We start from the raw sequence: 11840 nt of genomic DNA, 5'->3' as shown, positions 1-11840 counted from the left end.
TTCTTCTCCATTTCTCGCTAAATCTCACTCTATTAACGCCTCCAGTGTTTCTCAATGGTCATTATTAAACCTGTCAATAGTGGCCCCGCTTGTCTGCGAAAGATTGCTTGTTTCCCACGATAGAATTTAGCCCAACAGGCCCAAGCCCGTTAACAACACAGAACTCCTCTTTCTTAGGGGTGCAAACGGATCGGATACGGATCGGATAGTGGTAAAATCATATCCGTATCCGTTTTTATTTTCCGGATACGAATACGGATCAGATATTAGACGGATACGGATACGGATTGGATATTAACCGGATACGGATACGGATATCCGCTTTTTACAATAGTAAATAACATAAATTTTTTCATAATACATGTTAAACTATATAGTTTATATCTACTATTCGGATACGGATAATTGAATTTAAAACCATATCCGTATCCGTATCCGCACGGATATTCGGATATCGGATATCCATATCAAATTTTCGGATACGAATTCGGATACGGTCGGATAATATCCGATCCGTATGAATCCATATCCTCTGCATTAACGCACTGTTTAAGTTAATTTTTTCTGCCGTGTGATCAGAATTTGGACCAATCCAGCCCACGCCTATAACACATGGGGCCTTTAATATTAGTGAGGGTTTAAATCGGTCGGTTTAGATCTTAACTCAAAATTTGAGTTAACTCAGAGATACAAATTCCTTTCTTATATCTGAGTTTGACAAAGTTAAACTCTCCCTCAACGGTTGAGATTTAACCAAGAAGCGGAGCTAACGGATGGGATGGGGCCAAAACAATAAAGACTTGAAGAAGGTGACAAGTGGGCCAGCATCAGAAGGTACACTCTCTCTCTCAGAACCAAAACAAGATCCTGAAAATTACTTGCCTAATTAAGCAGATACCTGTGCTAATTATACTGTTATGCTCAAATATATTATATTTGCTATAAAAGAGCGAATCATTGTATGAATTAACATAGAAGTTTAATGAAATAATTTGTTGAGATTTTTCTCTTCTTTTCCACTCCGCTGCCGTTGTTACTCTTCCACCCAAACCTCAAAATTACTCACTCTCAGACCGTAAACCTTTCGATTCCCTTTGGAATTACCTAATTCAAGGCTGATGTTCTGACAGAAAATGGGCGACAAAACTATGGTAACCGTTAGTTTCATGTTTACTTCTCTTTTTTGAATTTTAGGGTTTAATTAAACCTTGATTTTGGAAGTTTAAAGCCCTATCAAATTGAAGGCGCACTCGATTTTGATTGATTACGGAGAAGTTCGGAATTTAAATTATGATTTCAAGATTTTAAAATTGATCGGTTGATGGAACCGTGCTGTATGTTGCTTTTGAACAGAACCGGAGCGAAGATCCTGGCACCACTATCTATAATGTACAAGCAGCCGAGCTGCTTGCAATTGAAGCTCAGGTAAGGTCACCTGTTATTGTTCTTTGTTTTTCACCTTTTGATGTGTATTCTTTCAAAAGGATATTCTTGTGGCATACTTGTAGTACAATTTTCCTTCCTTTTTCTTCTTATGTTGTTTAACAGTATAATTTCCTCTGATTTATTGCTGATATATGATTTTTTTTTTATTTAAATTCTTCTATAGCATCTTCCTATATTGGAGGCTGTTCCAATTTATGAGAAGCTTGTCGCTACCTTCCCAACCTCTGTAAGTTCATATTTTATTTTTGTTCTTGTATTTTAGGGTTAGGGTCAACCTTAATTGTGTCAAGCTAACAATTTGCAACCCTAATACTGGAATTAAGCTACCCTAGTAGGGGCAGTGTGATTTAATTTAATGAGGGGAACAACCCCCTTCTCTCTGCCCCTATACCTTAGTTCAGGCTTAAGTTTAATCTACCTGTTGGGGCTAGTTGATTCTTATGTGACAATCTTATAAGTGGAAATTAGCGTATCAGGTTTATTGAGTAAAATTAACTTTGTAGCAATCTGACAAGTAACAAATTCTCCTTTCTAGTCCAAATATTGGAAGCAGTATGTCGAGGCATACATGGCAGTAAACAACGATGAGGCGGTGAAGCAAATTTTCAGCAGATGCCTGTTGAATTGCCTCCATATCAATCTCTGGTAACAGATTCCTACTGTTTCCTTTGTTTAGAATTCACTCCCCTCAATTTCAATTCAAATGAATTAAGACACCTGAAACTTACTCATTCAAATTTTGCATTTTACTTGTAGGCGGAGCTACATTCTCTTTATTAGAAAAGTAAATGAAAAGAAGGGATCTGAGGGCCTTGAAGAAACAAGAAAGGCTTTTGATTATATGCTACATCAAGTTGGTATGCACTCTCCTTCCGTGTCTCCGTTTTTCTTAATAAAGTTGTGATATTTAAAAGTGAGAGGAGGAAGTAGGAAGTGATAGTTCTGTCTGCTTACTGTCTATTGAATGGTGTAATGAAATGTTCATATATTGTGTTCTTATTCATTTTGTTTTATCTTATTTGTTTAATTCTTCAATTAACCCTTCAGGCAGTGACATCGCTTCTGGTCCTGTTTGGATGGAATACATCGCATTCTTGAAGTCTAAGCCGGTGCCTTACTGATCCTTCTTTTTCTTTAATTATTGCAAAACCCCCTAAATTTATCAGAAACTGAAAATAGAAGGTTCATCATTGGACAAATAAAAATAAGTCTTTACAGTCAAGAAATATCATAACAATGTGTTTAATGAGAGATAGTGATGCAGATAATATGCCCTTTGTCAAAAGATCTGTTACTGCATTTATTTAATACTCAGTACATGCAAATTTGAATTTGTCCAATAAATGAAGTGATCTTTTGCATATTGCTGAATTTTTTTTTTTCTTCTGGCTTCTTTTGTAATTAGTATTACTTTTTTCTCTTTAGGCCGCATCCCCTCAGGAAGAGTCACAACGCATGACTTCTATGCGCAAGGTGTATCAGAAAGCAATCCTGATACCAATGCATCATCTAGACCAGCTCTGGAGGGACTATGAAATGTTTGAGAATTCTGTCAGCCGAACTCTGGTAAATTGAGACCGTCACACCAATTCTTCTATTTTGTTACCTTTTAAAACTTTTGATGTTGTATATTTGTCCTTGAATTCTTGTAGGCAAAAGGGCTCTTGTCAGAATATCAACCGAAGTATAACAGTGCTAAAGCAGTATATAGAGAGCGCAAGAAACTTATTGACGACATTGATTGGAACATGCTTGCTGTTCCCCCAACTGGTTCCGCTAAGGTATCTTGTTTTGTGTAATTTAAGGCATGGTTTTTAAAAAAAAAAACAGCAGAAAAGTGCTCAAGTATGAGCTACAAAAGTGTAGAAACCTAGATGCCAAGTGGACAGTAATGGATTGTACTCTTCCACTACGTCCTTGACTGACTAGATGCCAAGTGGACAAGTTGTACTATAATTTCTGGTACCAGACTTGACTGACTTTTTTGGCTCTTCCAAGGTATTACACATTCACATACAATTAGGGTCAATTAACTCATGTAGAGAGCACAAACCTGTAAAGAAAAACATGGAAAACAAAGATCAGATCTGATTAATAATTGACTAGGTTGTCTCCACATCTATATTGGCACTGAGCCACTGACCTTACTGGTACAAAATTACTGAATTTTAAAATTCTAATGTAATCAGGAGGAGGAGCAATGCACGGCTTGGAAAAGACTATTGGCCTTTGAAAAGTAAGACTTATTAATCATTTCTTTCTTTGTAGCCAACTAATTCTGTAGTGCTGTAGGTTTTTTAAAATTCACAGCTAGCATTTTCTTATTTTACAAATAACAGCTGTGATTTCTAGTATTTAAAAATAAAAGCCAACGTCTTGTGGATTATTTGCAAAAACTCCTGTATCTTTATAAAACAAGGTTAACTAAGCAGAAGTAAGTTCATAACATTTTTCATATCAACTCTTAACTGAATTCTGTTTTACTGATCACTTATATTTTGCAGTTGATTTTAGTTGAATGAACTAATGAAAAAAGTGTCACATTAGAATTAGAAGGGAAATGTCAATATTTAACAGATCATTCCTTTTGTATCAGTCTGATCTCACTGTTAAGTGTAAAGTTAAATATATCAAAAAATGCTGGGCACTAGTTGGAAAGTTGAGAAACTTTTTTCTTAATGTTGAAATATGGTTTATTATTGGGTGTTTTCTTTAATGAACACTAGTTATATAAAGAGTGATTTGCCTTGGTCAACTTACTGTTCCTAGATCAATATAAATATCTCTCTTTTCCTGTTTTTCTGATGTTAACAATTAATCTTTTTTTTGTTCTAGAGGAAACCCACAAAGGATTGATGCTGTTAGTGCCAATAGACGTGTTACTTTCACGTATGAACAGGTCATTGCATGGTTGTTCTATTTTATTATTATTTTTTTTTCTGAGACATGTCATTTTTTAGCTGCAGCTTTTCTACTGCTTAGTAGTTCATGTTTTCAGTTGAAGGGGCATTTTTTAAGAGTACTTTCGTAAAATCAAAAGGATCGCTTATATCCTGCAAATTATAGGAAAATCTGGCAAACAACATAAACACAAAAATACAGTCGACGCCCATTCTCCCCACTTATTTTAAAATATGAAAATAACCCTTCTTGAACTGTATATCTCTGCATGACAGAAAAATGAAAGAGGAAAATTAGAGCATGTTTGCTATCTGCAATAACTATTATATTTTGTCTTCTTAAGATATACTCCTTGTCAGGGGGGGTAGGCATGATTTCTGTTTTCTTTTTGGGTCTTTTGAGGGCCATATATGCAACCTTATCTGAATTGAGTGTTGACTGACTGGGTTTTAAATTTTTTTTATTTTTTTATTTTTTTTTATTTTTTTTTGTATTATATCAGGCTCTATTGTATCTCTATCACTATCCTGAAATATGGTATGACTACGTCACGTGGCAGTCTAAAAGTAGCCCATCAGATTCGTCCGTTAATATATTTCATCGAGCTTTAAAGGCACTTCCTGGTAATTTAATCATTCTTATTTATATTTCCTTAGACTTCTTTCTATTTTTTTACAATAACATAAAAACTATCTTTTTTTAGATTCTGATATACTGAAATATGCCTTTGCCGAACTGGAGGAATCAAGAGGAGCCATGTCGGTAAGACAATTTTTAAGAATCTATTTTATTTTAAGGGTTGCAAAAGCAATCCACTAGTTATCCTTGCAGTAAAGACCCTGAATTTTGGCATTCGAAGAAAATACCCTAGGTTATATTCCAATGGTTCTTATGGTTAGAATGTTATTTTCTTTCCTGGATGAGTTCAAATTTTTTATTCATCTTGGTCTTGTTATGTGAATAGGTTTTGGAGTTTGATAAATGAGACAGAAAGTAAGAGGGAGGAAACTATATATGGTTTAGATTTTGCTATTCATCTGTATTGATATGGGATTTAAGTTGGGTTAGAATATGTTGAGATTGTTTAATTAAAGTCAGAGTTCTAACTATACATTTTTTTTAGGGCCACGCTAGTGCCCAATTTAAATTTGGTCAAATTTTGCTACACTATAAATTATGTTATATTTTGCAAATAGTAGTAAATAGCAGGGTTTTATTGCAAGGACCTATTCTAATTAATCATGCCCAGGATTACCTTGTATGATTCTATTAATCCTAAACATTTCTATCCAGTCTGCCAAAAAGATTTATGAAAGCCTTCTCGCTGATAGTAAAAATGCAACATCACTTGTGCATATTCAGGTAAATTATTGAACTATTTCAGCATTCAAGTCATCTGTGGTACAAGTGCACTACAATACATTTCATTTGTCTTATTTCTGTTTCTCTGCAGTTTTTGCGGTTTTTAAGGAGAACTGAAGGAAATGAGTCGGCCCGCAAGTATTTTGTAGAAGCACACAAGTCACCGACTTGCACCTATCACGTGTTTGTTGCATTTGCCATGATGGCCTTTTGCATTGATAAGGACCCCAAGGTTATTAATATATATTTTTTTTAGATGTTGATTGATGCTGATTACCAAAATAACTAGCAACTTTTTTGTGTGTCTAACTATATATATTTTGGCAGGTTGCTCAGAGTGTTTTTGAGACTGGTTTAAAAAGATTTATTAAAGAACCTGCATATATCCTTGAGTAAGGCTCTTCCTACTAGATTTTAGAATCTTGGGTTAAAATGTTGGTATTGGTACAGCTGATATGATTAGTATCTATTCTGCATTACCAGCTGAAATTGTTTGTACTGGTACCATAGATAGATCAAGAGCAGTACCCTTTTTATTCTATATTCCCAAATTTTCTTATGCTTCGGATTTTAATATTCTTTTTTCTTTCGGAACCTTTCTAGATATGCAGATTTTCTATGCCGATTAAATGATGATAGAAATGTCCGTGCTTTATTTGAGCGGGCTCTGAGTTCACTTCCTCCAGAGCAATCTGTTGAGGTTTGGTCTCGTTCAAATTAAGAAAGGAATGTATATGTAGCACAAGATGCAATGACTAATTGTTGATATCTCATTCATTTTTCTTTGACATAGGTATGGAATCGGTTTGTTCAATTTGAACAGAGATATGGAGATCTGTCAAGCATGCTAAAGGTATTATGTTTCTCATAAGCTGAGTCTATGATTGTCCTGTAGTTTAAGGGGTTTTCCTATGTAAAGGTAAGCTGAAATATTAAATCTGGCAATGGCATGCACTGTTCAACATGTGTGAAAACACAAATGTACAGTGTAATCCCTGGAAAAAAAAAATTGTTGGTGTAGGGGGTGTGTGCTATTCTTGCAAAAGAGCACTTTTTACTTTTTTCAGGAGCGCTGATCATTTTTGTCTTAGCAAAAAGCATTATTTTCAAACCGAGGTTCTTTTTGTTAGAATGATTTTTTTTCTTGGACAAAATTTTCTTCCTTGTTCTGTGCAGTATCCTGGTTATTTCATAATTTCTTTTATTGCATAAGTGAATAGGGTTTGGGTTATTGTGATATGAGACCGAACAGAAAGTAAAGACGGAAGTCATTTTGAGGATTAAACAATTTTTGTAGCCCCAATACAAAGTCTAAATGGTTTTAAAATGTCAGGATATCAAATTAAGGAACAAACAAACATATTTTTTTTAATGACCCATTAGGTGCTCAGGCCAGTTAAATTTGCTTCTTTTGCAAATACAGAAGTCATTTATTTATTTTGGTAAAGCTGATGAGTATTAGGCGTTATTTTCAAAATACCTAAATCCCAAAGAATTGTAATTTTCATCCTTTTATCAGGTAGAGCAAAGAAGAAAGGAGGCCTTGTCTAAAGCAAAAATTGAAGACGGTTCTTCTTCAGCTCTGGAGAATAATTTATATGATGCGGTGTCTCGGTACAGCTTTCTTGATCTTTGGCCTTGTTCTTCCAAAGATTTGGATCACCTGTCCCGGCAAGAGGTATACATATTTCCTATCTTTAACAAAGTTCATAGGTTAATGTACCAATTATTTACTAGTTTGGTTTGTATGTGTCAGTGGCTTGCTAATATTGGAAACAAGAGAGCAGCTGAGAAGCCCAGTCTCAACAATATCAGTGGTGCATTAGGTATGTATATATATTTTTCTACTTTAGAAAGTCATCATAAAATACCCAGAAATCTTTATTTCTTCTGTTACCCCCCCCCCCCCCCCCCCCCCCTAACTATCACTAAAATGTCAAAAACAGTGCAGATTCGTTATGTAGGCAAATTATGGATCAGGTTAGGGCTGCCAAGTTGTTCTGGGCTTGGTTCAAATGTAGATCTGGGTATGGTTTGGTTTTGGGTTCACCTTTTGTTATTGGTTCTTTTTGTGGATGTCAGGTTGTTCGGCTTCAGGTCAAGAGTTTTGATTTCTATTTGGTTGCCTTTTGGGTTCCTCTCCTAGTTAACATGCTGTCTAAGTTGATTAGGGAAATATGTGGCTTCTGATTTTGGTGGGTAGATTTTCTGCTCTGGTGGGCATTGTTTTGTCTTTGTTCCATTTTGGGATGAGGCAGGCATCGATGAGTCAGACTTGTCAATCTTTTGTTATTATCCAGAAATTATAGTTTGGCTTCCAAGTTTCACTATTTTGACCCAGTTGCCTTTTGTTGGAAATAACATTTAATTTTGTTATTAAAAAAAAATATATTAATTCACAGATTCGCTCGGAACAGACAGCAATTCTATTGGACTAGCAACAACAAACCCGAATCAATATTTGTCATCTACAAAAGTTGTTCGTCCAGATACTTCTCGGATGGTAGTCTATGATCCTAGACTGTCAAAAGGTAAAAGAATTAATTTTACTGAAGTACCTTGTCTGTTGTTACCTATAACTTTAGGCCAAATGAATTTGGATGTGTCATTGCTTATATTCTGTTTCGGTGAGGTACTCAATGTATCTGTCAGTGCACGGACAATCTTTTTGTTTATTCTTTATCTTCTTCTGGCTTCTCATGAACTTTGTTTTGAGAAATTTATCTATGCCTTTTAAATTATTCATATTTTTTTTATTTTTAGGGACTGAATTTGCAGGGGCGCCAAACTTTAATGTCTCCAACTTGGGGGTAATGCCTGGAAGCACAAATTCAGCAGAAACAGATGAGTTTTTAAAGTTATGTTCTCCTTCACTGCAAGCTTTCATCACCAATTTGCCTCCAGTGGAAGGTATTTAATGCTTTATTTTTTTTTCAATAGTTCATAATTTATATTCCTTTGTTATGTGTATTAGGTGATACAATAATATACCAAGCACACTATACCAATTAAATTGTCACACACATGCACACTACTACCTAAAGAGGAAAGCAAAACAAAAGAAAATAAAGAAGAAAGACCGTGGATAAGTATTTAAAAAAATAATAAATAGATATATTGATACATAAATGTGTATGTATAGAGTTCTTAAAACAAAACTAATGAAGACACTAAAGCAAAATTTAATGATCTTGTAGTTGTTAGTCTCCTTGAATATTTATTGCATCTTTCCTGAATATTTACTTCAGTTAATGTTATCCTGCTACTAGAATCATTCTTATAAAGATTTGATAAACAAGCAGGGGTTGTGCCGGATGTGGATCTTGTACTGTCGATTTTGTTACAGAGCTCCATACCAGCCTGTAGAGCAGCTTCTACCAGTACTCAGCAAGTGGCAAATCCAGCTTCTATTAGCCAGAATGGATCCATTAATAGACAGGGAAAGAGGAAGGACCGGGAAAGTAATCTCTCTCTCCTCCCTCTCTTTCTATTTTTTTCATATCTTCCTACAATATTGGTACCGAAATTTCCTTTTTTGGTGATCCTGCTTTTACTGTTTAACGCAACTTAGACCATCTACATAAAACGAATAAAAAGGGGCCGAAAAGTATGCATTAGTTGTACCATGCTGATATGTGTTGATTGTGCTAGGTATCACCATGAGAGCTGGCCAAAATGGTACCAAAGTCAGGACCGCCATCATTGGCCTCTTTGCCAAGAATTTGAGAGCTGTTCCCTACAGTTTTATTTCACAAGTCTCTTGATATTGTTTTGCTAGATATATAAAAAGAAAATGCATCTTGATCTTATGCTAGGTCACACTATTGGTTTTCTTAGTGAGCTTAAGATCACTCAAAGCTAATTTTCAAATGTAATAGAGTAACAATACACCCGCTAATAGGAAACATCAGCTTGGCGCTTTGAACACAAATAATTGAATTTATAGATGAAAGGATCCCCTCATCAAATTAGAAAGACCAAGCCCTGCAATTAGTATCGTATGAACTCATATAATTGAATTTACAGAAAAGTTGTTTCTTTGACCCGATTCGTTTTTAACTTCTCCTTTTTGGCAAAGCAATAGAAATTTTTTCTCTCTCCTGTCTTTTGCTAATCCTAATTGGTGAAGCACAATACGATGAGAGAGAAAAATTTTCTTTCTCTCCAATCTAGTTTCCCTGGTCTCTGCCGACCTCAAAATTAGATTTCGCTGGTGGTTCACATCTTGTAGGTAGTTTTATGTTTCACTCATAGAACTGGCAGCTCTCTCTATTACTGCCACTTTCTTTTATTATAATTTAGAAAGGCTTCTCTTCAGTCTGAAATTGACACTAATGGGTCTGTTCCGAAGGTAATTTAAAAATCGAGCTAGTGGTCGATATGGAGACTTACCAAGAAATATCCTCCTTTGTCACTTTGCATTTGTAATCTCACTCCAAATGTACAATGCAAGAAAATAATTTTACTAGATAGCAATATATTGCATTAAAGAGAGAAAATATTACAAATGTACAATGCAAGAAAATAATTTTACTAGATAGCAATAACAAAATTTCCAATTCTCCTAGGTACTGTTATATGGCTCATAACCCTCTTAGCAATGCTGACGTCAGCCAGTAGCTTCCACACTATTTTCTCTGATGAAAATTGTCAATGAAGTTTAGTTTGTCCCTGATGTAGCAGTTAGGTCCCTTTTGTTATATTGGTGGAGTTTATGATCTTTATTTGTGGGGTACGTAATATGAAAAAAGGATAATATAAAGAGTATCTCATCTTATTCCTCATAGTTAGTTTGGTGAAGTTTACAATCACATCTCTAATTGTTCTCCTTTCTCAAATTGATGGTGTTTAGCAACGAAACTCTGTGGTAGTTTGGTGAATAACATATCCTAGCTTATATTTTGTAAGACTAGTTTTTATTGAAGCACAAGACATTTAAATTTTTGTTACAGTAGTTATATTTGATAGTCTTCTGGATGTGTGCATCTCTAGGTTTGTTTTCTCATTGGAGATAGAATTGATAAATTTTGGGGCAACTACGTGTAATCTTTAGAGCTGTAAAAAATTTCCTTTCATACTTGAATTTTGCAACTCACCCTTATGTTGCATGGATTCAGGTACCGTATCTGGTGCGGTTCACATCTTTCTGAAAAATCTTGAATACAAATGCAGCATCGATTTTTATTATTTTTTAATCGATCTTTTATGTACAGCATATAGTTATAATATATTATATATGCAGAAAAAAATAGGAAGTTCTTAAAGCCTAATTTTGAATAATTGTAGTTTTTAGTTTTAACTAATTTAATAATTTAACTTATATTTAGCATTAAAAAATTCAAGCAAAGTAGTGCAAAGCTTACAAAATAGAGGCCTGACATTATCCACAGGTTTCAACACATACAGTCACCAATTGTTAGGTGAATCATTTGCCGGAAAAATAAGAATATGATGAGGTTGAAATTTGTTTTTTATATTGCAAACCAAATTTAATATTCTTCTTTAATTTGGAGAAGGATGGAATAATAAAACGCCGTTCAGTACAAAGGAACAATGTAAACCTAAATTGATAGCCGAAAATTCTTTAAGTTCATGAATTAATGTAGAAACCAAAATGAGAAAATAAGCTCTTTAATTCACTACCTACTGTCAGAAACCTGTAACAATGGTTTTCTTACAAATGCTTGTTTAAAGTACATTAATGCTTTTATTGATTAATTAATTAATTTATTCTTTTGCCTTCTAAACTGAAGGGCAAGATGAGGATGACATGAGCACAGTGCAGAGCCGGCCACTGCCGAGAGATGTGTTCAAACTGAGGCAGATACAGAAAACGAGAGGTGCCACCAGCTCTACACAAACCGGCTCTGCTGCTTCTGGTGGTGGAAGTGTATTATCAGGAGGTCCATCTATCAGTTCTAACTGAATAGATCAATAGATTAAAGATCCAATTGTCTTATTCTTTTTTAACAAACTATCTTTGTAGGGATAGGCATAATTTTGTGAAGCACATATTTATCTTCCAGTAAATATTTCTGTGTACCTGTAAATTCATCTCTTGTCAACATTCTTATTTGCCATCTGTCTGACTGTCTGAGTTAGTTCAAGTGTTTATTCTTCTTTTTGGCATT

The 11840-nt window shown here is 34.7% G+C and overlaps 1 protein-coding gene across 4 annotated transcripts; it reads left to right on the top strand.

Moving 5' to 3' along the window:
- Positions 1-863: 863 nt before the first annotated feature.
- Positions 864-11840, top strand: CSTF77 (Tetratricopeptide repeat (TPR)-like superfamily protein). 4 transcript variants are annotated; one of them, XM_078296345.1, is made up of 23 exons: positions 864-1151; positions 1354-1425; positions 1610-1672; positions 1982-2091; positions 2203-2303; positions 2494-2555; positions 2872-3012; positions 3099-3227; positions 3636-3682; positions 4282-4345; positions 4850-4970; positions 5051-5109; positions 5641-5709; positions 5801-5941; positions 6037-6101; positions 6313-6409; positions 6503-6562; positions 7229-7387; positions 7466-7535; positions 8112-8240; positions 8488-8619; positions 9012-9170; positions 11463-11840. In XM_078296345.1, exons 1-23 carry the CDS (start codon positions 1134-1136, stop codon positions 11633-11635), a joined length of 2241 nt encoding a protein of 746 aa, XP_078152471.1. In that variant the 5' UTR covers positions 864-1133; the 3' UTR covers positions 11636-11840. The 4 variants fall into 4 exon arrangements, with proteins under 4 accessions (XP_078152471.1, XP_078152470.1, XP_078152473.1 ...); XM_078296344.1 differs by having other exon boundaries at positions 8473-8619; XM_078296346.1 differs by having other exon boundaries at positions 990-1151; positions 1354-1430; positions 8473-8619.

Source organism: Carex rostrata, chromosome 31 (assembly GCF_964058835.1).
Source record: "Carex rostrata chromosome 31, lpCarRost1.2, whole genome shotgun sequence".
Classification (NCBI taxonomy): domain Eukaryota; kingdom Viridiplantae; phylum Streptophyta; class Magnoliopsida; order Poales; family Cyperaceae; genus Carex; species Carex rostrata.
Note: the sequence above shows the minus strand (reverse complement) of the source record. Positions and strands in the feature narration are given on the sequence as shown.

Bases quoted from the DNA above. Each gene is read 5' to 3' on its own strand.
- CSTF77 (XM_078296344.1), top strand. The intron at 2,304-2,493 runs GTATGCACTCTC...TTAACCCTTCAG, and splicing joins TTATATGCTACATCAAGTTG to GCAGTGACATCGCTTCTGGT. The intron at 4,971-5,050 runs GTAATTTAATCA...ATCTTTTTTTAG, and splicing joins AGCTTTAAAGGCACTTCCTG to ATTCTGATATACTGAAATAT.